Source organism: Mastacembelus armatus, chromosome 18 (genome assembly GCF_900324485.2).
Source record: "Mastacembelus armatus chromosome 18, fMasArm1.2, whole genome shotgun sequence".
NCBI classification, from domain to species: Eukaryota; Metazoa; Chordata; class Actinopteri; order Synbranchiformes; family Mastacembelidae; genus Mastacembelus; species Mastacembelus armatus.
The window spans coordinates 5,145,124-5,164,017 of NC_046650.1; the positions used below are offsets into that span (position 1 = coordinate 5,145,124).

At 39.8% G+C, this 18,894-nt stretch overlaps 1 protein-coding gene across 1 annotated transcript; it reads right to left on the minus strand.

Moving 5' to 3' along the window:
* Positions 1 to 517: 517 nt before the first annotated feature.
* chrnb1 (cholinergic receptor, nicotinic, beta 1 (muscle)) lies at positions 518 to 16,926 on the minus strand. Its single transcript, XM_026313055.2, has 11 exons — positions 16,672 to 16,926; positions 14,614 to 14,747; positions 13,937 to 13,981; positions 11,184 to 11,293; positions 8,880 to 8,988; positions 8,604 to 8,748; positions 8,068 to 8,253; positions 6,503 to 6,726; positions 4,527 to 4,702; positions 1,667 to 1,814; positions 518 to 1,398 (listed from the first exon to the last, which is right to left on the minus strand). The coding sequence occupies exons 1-11, from the start codon at positions 16,730 to 16,732 to the stop codon at positions 1,252 to 1,254; spliced, it is 1,485 nt and encodes a 494-aa protein (XP_026168840.1). The 5' UTR covers positions 16,733 to 16,926; the 3' UTR covers positions 518 to 1,251.
* Between the last annotated feature and the right edge of the window lie 1,968 nt (positions 16,927 to 18,894).

The following is an 18,894-nucleotide window of genomic DNA, read 5'->3' on the forward strand; positions in this document are numbered from 1 at the left end:
CAAACTATTCTGTCTTCCTCGTGCTGGCCAGGTTTTTAAATGTGAAAATACGAGGAGGTCGTAAATCAGGACCATGTTAAGAGTTGAAAGGAAAATGTCTCTGCTTGCCCTACTACATACCATTACTCCCTTATGTACAAATACATCAGTCAGAATGGCCCCTGTGTACATCTGTCAAACAGCCTGTAGTCTCCACACTGCAGTTACATGCAAGGTCAAACTGTGGGATATGCTGGGGATGGAAATGAATGTAGTTCAAATAGTAGTGAGTCAGTAATGCTCCAGCCTTGGGTGTAATATTGAGGCACTATCAGCACTGTCGCTACAGTGACATGGTGTGAATGACTGCAGGCTTTTATCCTTCGCATGCTTCAGCTGATGGAGCTCACAGTGTATGTATGCAGGAGTGTCTATACACTCAGAAATATCAGGGAAGCCCATGTAACAGTGTCCGATAGCCAGTCCCAGTGTGTGCAGTTGTTTGTGCAGGTTTATTAATAGCAGTGTAGGGAAATGATTGAGGCTTTTCCCCCTTAGATCTTTATTTAATAAAAACAACATAAAATCACAAAATGAAAAGGGGTAGCAGTGTAATGGTGTCATATGAGAGAATCCAAAAGGATATGTGGCGTGTGTACACATCTGCGGAAAAGTGAGACATTTGGAGACAGAGGTCTCCTATACTGTATGATGGGAATTCCACAGTCTGTTGGTGCAGCTGGTGAATTGAGTTGGCATGCTACTCGGCCCCCCAACATAAGAATAGCCTCCATGCAAACACACACATACACCAGTGCCAACAGAACAAAGAGGATTACTAAGGTTTCAGAAATATCTACAAAGCATGTGCCACACTCCAGCACATTCTGACACAGGGAAATGAAAGGCATACAACTTGCTCATTATAGTTTCTGGTTGGTCTTGGTGTTGATGTGTTAACACCTGCACATGTGGTGCTGAATCCACATTCCTCAGTCCTACTGCAGCTATTACACTAAAAACACGGCAGCAGCTTCTTGTCCTATTTGTACACATATGTTAGGTATGCTAACATTGTCTTGATTGGTATTCTTCATGCTGATATCAAGTCAAAGTAAATTGGCAGTAACATCCAAGACATTAGTTGAAAACATGAGGGGTGGTTTCTCTTGCCGGTGGAGCCAACTGACCTGTTGGCACAAATGCCCTATAGTGAACTACACTTAGAAAATTAGTTTTATTATAGTGATTTAAAGCAGTTGCTCCAATGTTTCAGGTGGCTTTGAAGGGGTCAGTGGGTGTGTGGTTGAAGCTGGCATTGGCAAAGATTGCCAAAGTCCCCACACTAGTGAAGATGACAAAGATCCAGAGGAACATGCGGTCCACCACCATGGCCACGTACTGCCAGTCCTCCTTCAGCTGGGCGGGTTGTTCAGAGGAAGCGGTGAGGAAGAGAATGAAGAGAAATGATTATAAAGAGCAATAGATGTAAGGGAAGACAAATGCAATGACATAAATAGGGGAAAGAGGAGAACATAAAGAAATAATGTGTGAGGAAGAGAACAGAAAGATTGAAGGGACAAAATGAAACAGGACAAGAGTGAGAAATGAAGAAACATTTTTTCAAGAACGAAACAGTAAAAAAAAAAAAAAAAGGCCAAAAACAGAAAACGTCAGACAAACTTACAGCTTCGTAGTCCTTCTCAGACTGCAGAGCCTCAGCGATATATGTGATCGCTTCAATGGCTGACTTAAGCTCATCAGGTAGTGTCAGGTAGGTGCTGGGGCCATCGATAAATTTCCTTAGGTCTGTACACATGCCCTCTGGCTGAAACCTGCAGATCACAATATAAAGAGTTTGGCAAAGGATGTTGTCTTTTTAAAATATTAACATTAAATCTTGATTCTAGAGATATGAAGTCCAAGCTTGCATCTGTTACTTGGGCTCCTCTGGCTAAAGAAAGCCGCTGTGTGTGTTTCACTGATGGTTCTGTGCTGTCACTCCTTAGTTTTCACACACAGCTTTAACAGTAGATTCACTTTGTTTTTACTCATTCTTAGGATCATAACACAGAAATAAAGCTCTAAATCAAAAAGTGAGATTGAGAATGAAAAAAGAACTGAGGTCTGGACAGTTTTCTAAAAGTGTGTTTGCATTCAAAGTGATAAATTAAAACTTTGAGTTGTGTTTTCTCTGCTCTCCTTTATCTACCCTGAGGGGTGTGCATATGACACAGAAGATCATTGTATTGCCTTGTGACTACTTGTGATTACTTGTGACTACCACGGGTATGAGATCAGCAGTTTATGGTGTAATGAGTTTTCATTTGTAAGAAGAAACTATTTTCCTCTTTTCATGGTTGTGTAGTCCAGCTTTAACCCAACTTATTGAGCTTTTCTGCTCTGATTTTCTTTTTTACTTTTCTATGCATGTTGCAGAGAATGTCATTAAGCAATGACTCATGGATCTATCTCTCTTTCTCTCTCATTCATTTATATCCAGACTTTATCTGGAGGTCAAACTGAAAATGCACACATGAAATGCCTGTAATGATACCTGTGTACATACAAAAACATCTGCATACAATTTTGCAAATAGGGTAAATCAAAGTAGAATCTGAAAGTTTATTTATACTGTCAAAGAAGTTCACATTTTTTTTAAGTAATCACTTGACAGTTCATTTTTGTTTTCTTTTTCAGCTTGACTAACTGTTGGGACTGTTTTTCTGGTCTCTTAAGGATTCTCATTTCCTTTTGGTCCTCATGACCTTGTCCAAATATGATAACATTATCCTCTTTGCAGAACAGCTGCATTGGACCTTTACCAAACATCTGCTTCCTTATGAAACACCTCAAATATTAAACACCTCTTCTTCTTATATTTTTAGAGCCTTTGACAAAAAAAAAAAGTCCCAGTTAAAATGAGCAGCAGGTCAGACCACTCACCACCAGAGGGCAGTATGGTCATTTGTCAATAGATGGAAATGTATAGTGTATTCAGTACATGAATTTGATGGTGTACAATGTAGTGTAGCCATCGCTGCCACACCTGTGAGTGTAGCATATGAAGAGGCTGTGACCTAAAAGGGGAGGATCCTCATTAGCTACAGAGATAGAGGAAAGGGGGCGGAAAATAACGCTTCATCAGCGAGAAGTAAATGACTGTTCAGGAGACTAACTGAACTAAAACCAGCTGCATCTGGTGCCAACACATGCACTAAACCCAATTAAGAAGGTGTGTGAGTGCGTGTGTGCAGAGAGACACTGCTGTGTCATCAAATCGCCCTAATAGATCTCCCCTCCTTCCTGTGTCACCTGTTCCTCCACCCAGACACCCAGTGTGTCTGCTCCGATTTGTGCAGGTCATTATTATTTTAGCAATGATTCTCTGCTGTCTCCTGTTTTGTCCTCCTAGACATATTTCATTTTAAACATGAGGTGAAGGAGAGCAAGAGGGACAGCTACACACTGTGAAGGAGCACAGTTCCTAATAGAACAGCACTGAAGCTGGCTAGTTAAGGATGTCATGTAGTAGCTCACTTACAGCTCCTACCAAAATTGACCTGCACAAGGTCACTTGTTCCTTGTGTACAAAGTACTGAGACCAGGATTAGACTGACAATTTGTGGCCAATTTCTGTGCCAGCATTGGCCCAAATCCAGCTCCTTACTCAACAGCTTCAGGGGCATCGCTGTAGAAAACTTTTGATGAAAATCATCAGTCTGGGTTTCACTGGAGGTGTTTAAGGTCTAAGGACCTTTTTAGAGGCCATTTCACCTTAACAATAATAGCCTGCTTTGAATACATTTATTGGTGGCTTAGAGCTTTGCATGGTGGCAGTTTCTATCTGAAAACACCAGCACACCTCCCACAGTATAAACCAAAGGTCAGGAAGATATGGTCTTAACCTATTTTCCCCAATGACTTGTTCCCTGATCACATCTTAAGTGACCCACAACTCCAAAAATGAGGATATAGTAAGCCTATAAAATTACCCAGTGATATGCAATGCAATATGGGATTTTAAGGACTGATTGCTCAAAGACTTTAGTGGAACCTAGAGCCAAGCAATGAGCCAATGCCTTATTGTGTTACCTTGATTTTAGTCTAGACAACAACTGCAATATGGGTACAGGAATGATGCGTTCAATTGCATCTTAAAAATTATGAATTTGTATATTTGAGGTGACAGCTGCAATATGCCTGGCAAAGTTTAATGTAGAATGAAAATTGACTTTCACAAAATAAATGTAAGCTTTGGGGAGTGCTGACCAGCTTCTAAGATAACTTGGTACATAGACCTAAATTCTATGAATACTAAAAACAGGACTGGATTTCATTTTAAAGTGCAACCTAACACATTTCAGCTGTATACTAGAAGTTTTAATCACTTGTACTGCAAGAAGATGTTCACGTCACATACAACTCATGGAGAAGTGCATATGCTGGTGTCATGTATCTTACTTGAAAATCCCTTTTTCCTAAAAAAGAAAGGGTTTTGTGTGGACTGGACTACCTATATGAATCATGGGCATGTCTGGTCTTACCTGTTGGGCTTGGGGAATAAGATGTAGGGGTCTGGTTTGCGGATAAAGTATTCATCAGCCACTTTGCTGATGGCGACCATCTGTTTCTCTTTGCGGGGTATGGTCTCCAGGGATAGAGGAGTTTCCACTTTTGGTCGTAGCATGCCAAGGTAGGGAGGCAGCATGTGGATAAAGATCTAAGAGGAGAGGTGAAGTAAAGAGCAAAGGTTACATTTGATATAAATAGATCTTAAAATCGGAAATGACAAAAATAACCGTTTGTGTGTATTTCTGACTGAAAATTACGTTAGGAAACGAGGCTATTTTTCCTCTTTGGGCTTGTTGGCTCAGATAGACCTATTTAAAATCCATTTGTTTCATAATATATGGGATGATTGAAATGTATTTGCCTACAAACGGTGAGAAACCTGCTCAAAATGTTGAATGTATCCATGAATAACAGTTGGCTAACAGTTGCCATTGGATGATGAGGATGGGGAAACCTAACGAGCAGCGCTTTCCAATTCCTCAGCATCTACTTTCAAGGTGGCTCTGAACAGAAACTCTGGATGCTCTGGAGCTCCTTAGAAAAGGACTGTAGTTGTGCTGAGCACTTCCAGGATGGATATAATAAAAAAAGAGTTGCCTTTTTATATAACAATCTCCTCTATCAGACTGTAAATCACAGGTCAAATGTTATTCTTGATCGATATCATAAATACTGTAAATGACTCCTGTGTCTGCACTCTGAAGTGCTTTGATATCCATCTTTTGAAATAATCCCTGACTTGCCTGTATTGACAGATGGCTGTCAATAATGTCCCGCGGGCAATGAACACACTGTAGCTGCAATAGTGAATGAAACATAAGGTGAAGCAACTTGATTTTGTAAATGGTGGCCTTAAAATTGATTTTGAATTAAATTGGAAGAAAATATGCCCATGTCCTCACGCAGCCGCCTCTGACCTTTTTTTCCTTACAGTTTACAGCAGCACCTGTAATATTTCACATAGACAGTCTTCTCTGTCTGAGACAGCAGAGCAATGAGTCACACATAGTGACAAGATATACTGCTCATGATCCTGAATAAATACAGTTCAGTTCAAAGTGATTAAACAGGGCAGTTAGCACTCACTTCAAGCTCTTGCAGACCATCACCTTCAATTTTTCACTTTTCTCGTGCACCTGTTCATTCTTATTGATCCTACAGTATGGGATAACTGTCAAATTTCCCACAGCTTGGTTCATTATGAGTAGAGAATATAAAAGGGTAATCTGCACCCAGGAACAACAAAGGTCTTATTCCTCAGTAATGCCTGCAGTAACCCTAGAGGACCAGAGCTTTAAACACAGCTACATAACTACAGCAGCAGAGTATATAAAGCAACATCCAGGCTGAGCTGAAGAAGCTGAGAGACTTGATAGAGACCCAAGGAGAGTGAATGCAGATCTGAGCTTTGGGTGACTGGTGTGGATTGGAGCACTTATACATCTGCATTATGTCGGCCATAGGAGTACCTTAGTTTCTTGGCATAACATGACATTCAGACTTCCACAACACGTTTGATTTGTCTTATTGACAAATTGACAGTCATAATATGCTGAGAATGGCTGCTTTCCTGACATCACTTTGACATCGTTCAGTACACCTCTTTGATGCAAACTGCCAAGAAAATGAAGGCATGGATATTGGAGATATTGATTTCATTGTTTTTTGCTGGTATTCTGCTCAAGCCTCTCACAAGACAAAGTAAGCTTTCACTAGCTTTGTGCTTTGTACTAGGCTTTTCTGAAATATGGCAAAGTGCACAGTGGCATGATTTCTTTATGGAGAAAAAACATAATTTTTCCTGTTTTTTGGAGAGCCAGAGTGCCCAGAAACACATTGTGAAATAAAAGAAAGATCTGTAATATGTTTTAAAAAAAATTTGGATAATAATGTTCTTAACCAGGCTGTGTGTGTCATATACTTGAGCCCATGGAGGGAGAAACCTCACCTTGCGAACCCACATTGGCATCTGGTGGGTGTTGGGGGATCTGTGGTGCAGGTTGAGGACGACCACACTGAGGATGACGGAGAATGTGACCAAGATCATGGTGAACATGATGTAGTTGACGATGAGGGGGACACCCAGTGAAGTCTCAGGGATCTTATCAGCCAGCAGCAGAAGGAACACAGTGAGCGTCAGCAGGACGTTAATAGACAAACCCATCTTCTCACCTGGCCGGTGGAAAAAAACAAAAAAACAAAATTGAGGCCTGTCTTCAGAATCATCGAATTTTACTTAAATTCAACTTACTTAATTATTCTGAATTTCCCCCGTGGAGCATGAATAAAATATCTATCTATCTACTTGGACAAGGCTTGATTCTCATTCAACTGAGTGAGGTCTACTGTGTCAGCAGCATATGGCCCATGTACTTCACCAGTAATGACTCTAATGGAAAATTCATCTCCCATTGTAAATGAAACTGATAGGTAAATAGAGCGCAGCCTCCCCAGTGTATTCAGTGGTCACTGTGTTAAAACACGTTTACCTCAGGTTGTTTAGAGCTGATAAGTAATAAACTGTTGTGTGTTAGAGCAGTGCATATTCTCCCTCAATGGGCAACGTCTCTCTTACTGAATGCATCACCACAAAGTTCAACATGTCAGAGCTCTGTCCTGGTTGACAGTTGCTCTTTATACACAGACACATGCAAACTAAAGCTAAAGTGTTTCTGTGTGTCTTCTGCTTAAATGAGCAATGACTATTGTAAATGGGAACATCATACATCAAAGATACATTAAGTTTAATCAGCTAGTACTAATGCCAGAAATGCTAATGGATGTATGATTTGAAAATGTAGGATACAGCTTTTTTTTTTTTTTTTTTTCTGAAGCGATGCAAATCATCACCAATGTTTTTTGAGTACATCTTCTTACTTTTCTGGAGTGCAACAATAAATTGATGGTGCGCACCTTTTTAATATGCATAACTCATAACACAGTTTCTACGAACTCTGAGTTACTGGAGCATGCAAATAGTTTTTTCCTAAGTCCTAAAAGTCTATATTTTCAGCAGTAGTCTGGATATTGTCTTCATAAAGTAAACAATGTAGTGATATACTGTTAGATAATGTTTGACTAATGAATCTGTGTACACCAGGCTATTACAGAAATCATCTTCAAACCGTGCGGCTACTGTAAAGTGAATAAAGTACAATGTCAAACTGATTACTCCCTGTAGTTCTGGGCTGCTTTCTGCCATTATCATATCGACTCAGCATAGTGCTCCAGGAAACAACTGTTTAATCTGTAATTGAATCCCTTTGTGCCACTAATTGGACAGATGTGCGATTGCCCGATTTAAATAGACGACACAAACACAATTAAGAAATAAATCGTATTAGCAGTTTTAGAGAGCAGTAATATAGCAGCATAATCCTCACAAAAGCAATAAGTTAGGAACAGTATTTATTTCTAACCAGATTGCCATACAATAGTAGAGGTAATGGTTCTTTAATCATCTTAACATTTACTATTGCTAAACAGCTTTGACTATATTTATGAACTTTGTACCTGCATCAGGAGGGAGATAGAAGTTAAAGATGGCGATGATGGTGATGAGGATGCAGGGGAGGATAATGTTCAGGACATAGTACAAAGGCTTCCTCTCAATGATCAGGTAGAAGGTCATATCCTCATACAGGTCATCATTCATGTTCTTTCTACTTGGCTTGTGCCTGATGTGCCACTCTCCGCCCTCTGGACACACATTCACATTTTAAGCATTTAGAAAAGATTTCAATTAAGATCAGCAAAATTATTATTTTGCAGAACAAGCAGCAAATCTGCCTACCAGAATTTTGTAAATAAAAGTGCAAACTCAGTTGAACAAGTAAGACACTCCAGTGACCATGATTTTGACGTTAAGCAAAAGCACATATAAAGTGCATAATGAACAAAAATATTCATCGTGTCCTCTGTACAGGCTGAGATCATGCATGCTACCCTTAATGTCTTTGTTTTCCTCCTGTTTAAAGCAAGTTAAACATGAAATTGCTTCAGTTTTCTGAAATTTTCAGTTTCTATGTATTTTCCTTCAAAATCCTCACCACTGAAAGCCTCATCCAGTTGAATCTCCCGTATCTCGTTGCCTCTTGAGTCCAGTGCGTACTGCAGGTCAATCTCTGATGAGTCATAAGTGTAAGAGCGAAACTGCATAGTGCAGTTCTGCCAGTCAAATGGGAAATATGTTACCTAAACAGAGAAAAGGGCATATAACAGTGTCCAGAGAGGAGGTGTGAGCTTGGAAGAAAATGTGAAATTATAAAGGAAGATAAAAGTGTAGTTAAGTTTAAGGCTGTGTATGATCTTGTGTTGAAGTTCACCTTAACTCCACAGGAGCTGCAATAAAGTGCAGGGGGAGTCCAGGTTACCCTTCCGTTACTGTAAGCCTGAACGTGAACATTCAGGGCCACATTGAACACTCCATCATTACTGCAAACATAGATTATGATCATTAATCACAAACAATAATTTCTTAATAATCTTTAATCTTCCACTCATTGTTTTGCTCAGCACTGCTATATCACAGTACAGTAGCATAGCCTGTGGCCATTATTGAATGAGGGATATGCTGTTGAATAGACATGCCAGCTAATGTGACCTAACGTGTCACAGTATCTTGTCACATCTCATAATGTCTCCTATCATCTCTTAATGTCTTTTCTTGTGTTGGTCTTTATCATTTTGTGTCCTCTCAGTGTATTATGTCTCATATCATAGCATATCATAACGTCTAATATTACTGCATCATGTTTTCTCATCATCTTCAATGTTTTGTCCTGACTCATCCAATCTTTATTTTGTTATGTGGTATCAGATACGTACCAGAAAACCAACATCTGTCACTTGTTCCAACAAAAAAGTGGTTCTGGGCCAGAATTCTTTGGACATAACCTAATTTGTCATTTTTATTGCTCTATGTTGGTTACAGTGTACAGTCTAAATTGGCCTTTGAGGAACGTAGGCTAGGCATAACAACAACCAGAAGTGCATTATGAAAATTATTCATCTGTGTCAAGTAACGTTAACTGCACCAATGTTGAGGTGGGGAGACGATGAAGCAGCGTCTCCTCCTCCTCCTCTCTGTTTGTGTGAATGCCAAGACTCACTCCAAACTTTGTTTCAGCTGCACTTTGAGGTCTGCAGTATAGCTCTTTGTTTTGGGTGGTATTTTCACCTGTGTTGCACTAAGTTGTAGCTTAGACAAAATGACTGTAAATATACACATATATAAGTTGCTTCGCTATAAAAGTCACAGGACAAGCCAGAGGAGTAAAAAAAGTGTAACTTATAGTCTGGAAAATACAGTAGTCAGGTTTTGCAGTGATCTTTAGACATTAAGTGATTATTAGCATATTTTAGCATGTTAAAAAGCAGTATCCTGCTGACTCAGTTGAACATACCCCAGTCTTTATTATATGACATTCGGATCCCTCTCACTGAGCCTCCCTGTATATTTGCTTAAAGCTCATTTTGCATAAAAGTATGTAATGCATAGAGAAGGAGACAGGGTAAGGCTGTGGTCAGAGTGAATTGAATGTGAGAATCCCTGTGTGTCTTTACTTCAACTTTCATTTGTTCCTTCTGTTCCCTCCCCACAGCTATAGAGTACATCAGTGTTTGCCAGCAGTCCTATACTGCAAAACTGCACTAAAACATTTTAATTGACATGGATGGAATGGAGAAGTTCAACACATTTAACGGGACACTTCTAAATGTGGCAGTAATGTTGAATGTATACAAAGCTGTTCTGGCCATTATGCTCATCTCACTATACACAACAAAGACATAAAGTCAATTAGAAACAGATTTTGCCATCTGTCAGGGTACAGTTTTTGGCTTTCATGGCTCTGCTAATTCAACAGGGAGAAGCATGGGTCTGTAAAGTTCGCCCTGCTAAAACCTTGTCCCTGTGAAGTTGCTGCTTCTAATATGATCAGCAATGAACTTATACACACATTAAGGGATATATACACTTTTCTGTATTGTATATACTGTACATATTTGCTTGTACATGTGTGGGTCCAAGTTAGTGCCATCTAAGGTCAAGTAGCTAAGTGGTGCCATCAGCTCAGTTATTAGGGCCCAGGCTGTTTAATTGCCTACAAAGTGTTGATGAATGGAGCTGTGGGGATATTTACTGGGGTGTTAAAGGGAATAGGTCATATGTACAGTAAGTACAGGGCTGTAGAAAGAGAGACTACAGAGTTTCTAAATTTTTTAATTTAATATTAAGATATAGTTTTTACTCCAGTTTCCTCCCATAGTCCAAAAACATGTAAGTTAGGTTGATTGGTGACTCTAAATTGCCCATAGGAGTGAGTGTGAGTGTGTTGAGGTTGTTTGTCTCTATGTGGCCCTGTGATGGACTGGTGACCTGTCCAGGGTGGACCCCTGCCTTTCACCCAAAGAGAGCTGGGATAGGCTCCAGCAGATCCCAGCTTTTAGCTTTGTTATGATATTGATGAGCTATATGTAATGTATTTGTTCATAAGATGAGTAAAACCCAAAGGCCCAAAAAAGCAAAAATGTTCAATGTCTAGGAAAGTGGCGAAATGGTTGCTCCTCTGTTCTTTGGTGCAGATTAATACTGTATATGTCAGTGTGAGTGCAGTACTTATGCTTACTTATTGATGAGGACAATGTCGGGCAACCAAACCTTCCCTGAGGGGATACGCAGCACCTCAATCCAATCATGCTCCTTTGGTTTCCATGACAACCGATGATCTGTCCATTCCTGTTTAAAAGAAATTTGCAGGTGTATTTTATATGCAAAAATGTGCCACACAAATACATAAAAGATGACAGGAGCAAACTTTGCATTAAAATGTGGAGAGTTTGACATTTTATTGCTTAATTTTCTATTATTCGACTGCTGTAATCAATATCCATAGGGATGCTTTCTCTCTGCATTTTGGCCAGGATAACAAAACACGATATTGCGTAATTTTTCATTTTGCATTTCTCTGTAATATTGTGCCTACTTAAAATGTTTTGCCAGGTTATTTGAACAATGCACTGGCACTGAGCTTTACATGAAGAAGGCGTTCTTGCTTTTATAGACATTTCTGGTGAAGCTGGATTAATTGGTTAAAATGACTTGAAATATTATTATAGTAATAAAATTGTGTTAATAAAAACTGTGTATGAGGCTGCCCATGCATGCACCCTTGTTTTCGTGCAAATAAATTGCTCATAGGTCATTTATTTATATAGATTTATAGATGAACCCCAAAATTTCCAACTGCAACTTCACAACTCACCTGCACTTCTGCTTCAGACTTTTATTATATCTTCCCACTTCCTGTGGTCTCTGTTGCTTCCGTTTGAGTTTTACATGATGGTTATTTCTGCTGATCATTTTTATTTATCATTTCAAGTGAGTGCCATTCCACTTTTCCCTCTCTTGTATCTTTTCCTTGTGTCTCAGTCCCACCCATATAAGATGCAAGGACACGAGCTGGGGAAACATGTTAATCAGTGAAGGGGTGGACATAGCAAGCCCGCTTCCGGGTTTGAATCCATATAGGAAGTAGCCATTCCAACCAGCCGTGGCTCCCATTGACTTTCATTGAAAAATCAGTGCCAATTACTAAGTCGCTTTCTCATCTTTGTTTAAACATGCTCTTAATCGTCCTAATTTTTTGTCAATATTTGCTCCATATTTACAGGTTATTAAAGCGAACCCCTTTAAGCCAGTCGTCCTGAGTGTTTTCCTCGCGAATACGCTGTCTCTCCACCACAAGATGGACACATTAAGACTACGGATAGTCTCACACAATCTGGAATTCTGCATTACGATTATAACAGACACTTGGTTGAATCAAAACACGGATACCGCTATAGAGCCAGCAGGCAGCACTGTCTTCAGAGGGGATGGGACTATTCAATTCAGTTTTATTTGTATAGCGCCAAATCACAATAACAAATCATCTCAAGGCACTTTACGAAAACTAAAACTAAAAACCCAACAAATCCCTTATGAGCAAGCACTTGGCGACAGTGGAGAGGAAAAACTCCCTTTAACGGAAGAAAAAACCTCCAGCAGAACTGGGCTCAGTTTGGGCGGCCATCTGCCTCGACCGGTTGGGGTGAGTGGATAAACTGTTCAGTCTGATAAGAGCGGAGGTGGTGGACTTTGTATATATACAAACTGGTATTCTAATGCCACAGTTAAAGATAGCTTCTGCTCTCCAGACACAGAATACATGATGTTACAGTGCAGACGCTTTTACTTGCCTCAGGAATTTACCTCTTTAACCATCACAGCTGTCTGTGTATCACCACAAGCTAACACTTTAACCAAGCCCATCTTGGAGTTTCCTGCCAAAGTATGTAAATTTTCCAACAAGAGAGAATGAAACACTGGATCAAGTCTACTGTAACATCCCACATGCCTACAAAGCCAGACCACTGCCACACCTGGGATTCACCATCATCTGTCTCTGTCCCTTATTCTAGCATATAAATCAGTCAGCTGCAGACAGAAACCATTGATAAAGACAATCAAAGTTTGGACTGAGGAAACCACCTCAGGACTGCTTTGAGGACACAAACTGGGGAATTTTTTGCTGAGCGGACAGACCTGGAGGGACAACACATCAGCTGTCCTGTCCTACATAAACTTCTGCTCTGACAATGTTTCTACAAGGGAAAAATGTTAGTGTTCCCGAATAAAAACCATGGTTCACTGGCAAATGTGGTCCCTACTAAACTGCAGGACTCTGCATTCAAGTCCAGGGAACTACAGGGGACAGAGGAACCTCAGGAGGGGGATCAGCAAGGCTAAGCGCAAATACAAACAGCGAATACAACGGATAAAGACACTCACTAGCTACAGAAAGAACTACACAGACACCACGGACCACACACTCCCCTTCCAGCTTCTGATTGGCTGAACACACCTGGTTCAGGTAATCATCTGTCAGAAGATCTGTGAAGAATGCACTAGTGTATTGTTGGTGTTGCTCTTTGCTCCAAATAAAAGTTTTGGGACATCCTTTATCTTGGCAGACTGGATAGACTCCCATGTCAATCAAGGAGCAATAAAATAAGGAAATTGAGATTTGGCCACTTCATATATCTGCTATTTGCCAGTCCCCAGTTGGCATCTCATTGTGTTTGGAACACTCACATTTTTCCGTCCATGCACCCAGTCTGTGTTGCTTTCTTCAGTGCTGTTTCATTTCCCATTTGGATGCTGTTCCACCTGTCTTGTATTGGGACTTACCGCACTTGTTCCCATTATTATCCTATCTCATGTTCCCCTGGTTTTGTGTTGTGTTGTTGTTCATAATTCCCTTCTCTTTCATGCAGTCTGTTCAGCCAGCATGCAGTAAAAAGTGCTTCAAGTGAGAGATGCTGACATAAATTGCCTTACCAGATTCATGACAACAGTTGTAGTCATTTCTTCATTTTTCATATTCTAAAGGGAAAACACAAGCAGGTGTTATTGCTTCTTTTCACAAGCATCAATAATAGCTCAATTTACAACAGGTAAACTCAATGAAACCGACGAGTATCAAGCATTGTACATATATGTACTCTCACAAGTATAATTCACAGTATGTCATCTTCAAAGTAGCATTGGGGAATATTAAGGAGCTATGTTGTAAGTAGAGCTTTGACTGGATGATAGTTTCAAACCAACAGATAAAATGGCTACTAGTCATATAGACATTGGCTGATGAGGAAAAATGTACACACACTAGCAACCTAGTTCCACTAGTAAAGAAAAAGATACATGTGCATGTGAATGTGTACATGTGTGCCTTTGTAAGTGTGTTTGCAGTTGTTTGTCCAGCAGGAAGGCAAGGCTTCTCTGAACCAGGCCTGCTATTTAAAACACTAGGAAGAATGTGAGGGAGACAGCTGGGACAGATACAGGGGGTGGGGTGAGAGACACAGACTCTCTCTCTCAAACACAGAAATACCTCCCGTCGCTTACTGATACTTCATCAATAATTGCATTTATCTGGCTAACTAGTTCTGGACAGTTCTGGATTTTATATTATGTATGCATGTTTTTGTACTGAGTGTTCAACTCTTGGGGCTCACCAATCCAACGAAGGAGGAGAGAGTCATTCCCACACGAACCACCACCCTCTCTTCAGGTGTCCGTGCTGGCCGCACCTTAGGGTTGTAGTTGGTAAACACTTTCTGTAACAGAGCCTGCTCCGTGTCAGCAGCACCTGAATGACAGATGAGGATGGGTTTTAGGTTGAATGAGTTGTAGTTTCAGGCTGATTAACCATTATGACTTTGTTCACAATAAAACCATGAGTCAGATTAAGCTGCCACAGAATCTTGCATTCCCTTTTTTGCAACAGAATGCTTGGTGAGAGCTAAATAGGTCTTTTAATTAAACCATGATAACATTGGCAAATATTTGTAATCTTATGTGTTTGTATTGTAGCTGTCAGTTGATCCAAATATTTAGTCGAGATTCCAATTAAATTGTTGCAATTCCTCGATTCACTCGAAGGGAATAAGTACATTTGGAAAATCTTATGGAGTGAGTCCAACTTTGGTGAATTTTGACCTGTGTATTTATGTTGCTGACCAGTAACACGCCTTACAGGGAACAATGACCTTTTAGGAAAGAGACAGAATTCATAATGGAAGAACTTACTAGTCTAGTTGTGTTGTACTCTTCTGTGCAAACTCTGTGAACCTGTTGTCCCCTTACTGTAGCAACTAAAACTAACTACCCATGCTAACTGACAGACGACTGACTGCCCAATCCTGAGAGCTCAGATCCTTGTGAACTGTCACTATGTCATTGCTAGAACCACATATTTTGCAAAGATGTGCTGATTTGTTTTGGTGGGCTATATGTGTGTGTGACTGGACTATCATCTGTTTGCAGAGACATGAGATACATTTATTAATAAACATTGTAGACATCTTATGAAATCCCCCAAAAATCTAAGAACATCTTTCTGCCTGTGTATTGACTAAATCTGGGGACCCTTTAAGCTGTGTTATTGCTCATTAGCAGTAATATAAATGCCAAGCAGGCCTAATTGTAAATTGTGAACCTTTCAAAATCCAAATTTTTGCATGCTGCAGCATTTTTATACATAAGTCCTGTTTTATTTGCATCAATTTCCTCCCAATGTTGGAAGGTTAGAAGCATTTTTAATCAGCAGCTTTTTGTGACGCAGGATTCATCACATTCGGCATAGCTGTGGTCCCAGCAGGATCTGACCTGACAGGAATAAATGACAACAAACACCCAGCAAGGCACCCCTATTAGCCAGGCACAGGGCTGCATGGCTGCTCAAGGGTGGGGATGGGAAGTGGTTGTAGAAATGTTCCTTTCACTGGCCTGTTTGGATGACGAGATAAATAAATCAGACTGTAAAATATAAGAACAGTGAGACCAGAGGATAGGACGTTGAAGGCTAGTGTTGAACCTGTGAAAATACAGAAACGTTTGGTCCTTTTCCCACACAATAAATTCACAAGTGAGGCCACTTGCTGGGTAGTGATAAACAGGATTTTAAAATTGGAATTGACAGCAATAAAGTTCACCATTAAATACTACTATTTCAGACTAGTCAGTTATCAAATCATCTGTCTGAGGACTAGAAAGCTTTCTCTACAGAAACTGAAGCCATGTTACTATGATGGTTGTTTATGGCTTTAGTGTTTCTCCATATACTTGACATTTTGAAGCTCTTTATCACAGCCTAGATGGCAGAATTTTCTGGCTACACCTAACAATGCCAGTTTTATTTTTTTAAAAATACATTTAAATTAAAAATGTATATCTGTGGTAAACATTAAATTAAATTTACTTAATGGTTTATTTTAATATTCTGGGTAGTGTTATATTTTTTGCCACACAAGTGACTTATCTGTGGGGATAGGATTCCATTAAAGTTTGTGGTCATTGGAATCGTACTGACTGGCAATTCCCTAACTTTTTCTCTAGTGCTGCTCTGAGTTTAGGCTTTGGTCTGAGTTTGTCTTTGCTGGATTCAAGATTGTTCATCTTGTACTGAGGAGTGACCTTCAGGTTAGTTTGTTGTTCAGGGTGGCATGAGAAGTTACATGATTTAAAAAAAATCCCTCTATTACATGTGCGTACTGTGTCAGCTTGTGGCTTACCTCCCATTGTGCTCAGGCTGCATAAGAAACATGCCAGCAGGAACAGATCCAGGCTTTTCATGACGAATCCCAAAACAAAAAATATCGCTCCTTCCTAAATCAGATCCTTTGTGGGTTAAACAGCTTCTTGATGTTTTGTTTTTATTCTTTTTCTTTTCCAGTGCAGCTCAGTGGAAATCTTCAGTATGAGTTTTGGTTTGGTCTGCTTGGACTGTTGTCGTCTGTCAGTCAGGGCAGCTTGGCCAACTGTTGTCTGCTCCAATTACCTCCTGAGGGGAGGGGAGGGGAGGCTGTGTGGGACACTGTATATCTCAGTGTGGACCTGGCCTGACTCTGCCCTGTGAGAGTTCACTCAACTACTGTTTCTGGTCAAGGTGTGCCGCTGGTGTCCTTGTACGGTTTAAAAAAACTTCACTTGGAGGACAGTGTCATGATACGATCACATAGAGAAGACTAGCTTGATAAAAGGTTTTGGTCTTCCCTGTTCCAACCAGCTGTTTATTGAAGTTCATACAGACCAATTTATTTGTGATCATTGTCAAGAATTGCATTGTACCACTGTAATAACTAGACATGTACAACAACCATTACTCACACTATAACACTAAGTTGATCAAACTGCTGTATTTTCTGCTGGCCTCTGCAGTAAAAACATATCTGTCCCCCCTCTACTCGTCTCTTCATGCCACTCTGCTCTCACACGCATTCGTCGGCCATCCACGCCAACATAATTTATGATCTACTGTCGCTGCCATTTGGCCTGCTGCCAATTTAATTACCATAGAAGCTAACTATTAACAGCTAGCAGCCAGTGTCAAGTCACACATCAAATCGGTGGTCAGAAGGGAGAGTATAAAGCTCCTGTTGGCAGTGATTCAAATTCAGTGATCTCTCCCAGAACAACGGTTATAGATCACTTTTTAATTCAGGAGTCAGCAGTTAGTATGAATCGAAGTGATTGTTTATCCATTTACATAAAAACTTGATGTTGTCAGTGTAACACCTTAATATAATTTTATTTTTAGATTTTTTTTTTTTTTTTTTTTTTATGCTCCTAATTAATCCACGGTGATAAACTTATCTTAGTTTTCAAATTAAACTGTTACCTACCTTCCTTTTAAATTAAACTAGCTGTTGTACTTATATTTTAAGGGTTTTATTGATGAGCTTGGTATCATTGGATAGAAAACACTTTCTAGTTTATTGTGACTCTTCAAATTTTGCCGACGATTTTTGGTAATACATCTGGATTTCGGTGATTTCACTCATAAACTAACTGGTTTGGTTCAGACACACTGGTTTCTTTTCTGTTTCTTTGGATTTGTGTGAAAGCTCATTTTTACATTCTCCCAAAGCATTATGGGAACTCTTGTTGAATGCAGGTGGGGAATGGCTATATTGCTAAAAGGGAGTGGATCACACTGTAAACCTTATACAACTCTTGGTCCAGACCAATTGAACAGAACTTCAGATGGACCGAGGTTAGACAACAACAACTCCAGACTAAAAGAGCACAGTAATATGAGTAATTTGGTCATTTAGTTGACTTGTTTCAGTACGTCCAGGTTTTGTGTGTATTGGAGTTGTGAGTAGCCTGGAATTAATTCCCCCACTCCCAAAAAACATTCAGCACACCATAGTTACAATCATACAAATATATTAGTTTGTTTTATTCAATTATATCCAATAATACGTCTCCCTTGACTTTGTGTATGTTATTATAGAAATAAATACAGATCATATTGCAAATGCTGAGACAAGAGTTTGGGATAATAGTGTTGTGAAGGGAGGGATTAAGGGGTTAAAGAGTAAATATTGGGTAAAGACTGTTTCTTTGAAAGTGTCCAGTAAATGTTTGGCGCATGCATGCTTTTATTCCTGCCTGTCTGTGATCCTCTGCCTCAGCCCAGGAGTTTCAAACTGCAAGTCCCACAACTCTCTGTAGTCCTCCTCCGCTTATTTCTCCAAGTGATCCATTGGTTTGGATGGCATTGGTGTAGTTGTGTTATTCCACCTTGCCAGCAACAGGGAGAGTTATTGCACCCCAACTGCATTTGCATGGATATATTTATATATAGAGATATATAGATATATTTTATACCCCATTTGAATACAAAAATAGTGTCATTGTGGCTTTGATAGCTGGAAGACTGAAGCACTCTTTTTGCATTTGGAAGACGAGAAGGAAAGTAAGATTATGGTGGTTTTCTCAAAATCTTTTCT

What these genes read in the sequence shown, in the direction of transcription:
- chrnb1 (XM_026313055.2), bottom strand. Translation starts at nt 16,732, where the DNA reads ATGAAAAGCCTGGATCTGTTCCTGCTGGCATGTTTCTTATGCAGCCTG. An exon ending in CTATCTCCCTCCTGATGCAG is followed by an intron (nt 6,727 to 8,067) that starts GTACAAAGTTCA and finishes TCCACCGGCCAG; the next exon opens with GTGAGAAGATGGGTTTGTCT. An exon ending in TGCCAATGTGGGTTCGCAAG is followed by an intron (nt 4,703 to 6,502) that starts GTGAGGTTTCTC and finishes CTCTCCTCTTAG; the next exon opens with ATCTTTATCCACATGCTGCC.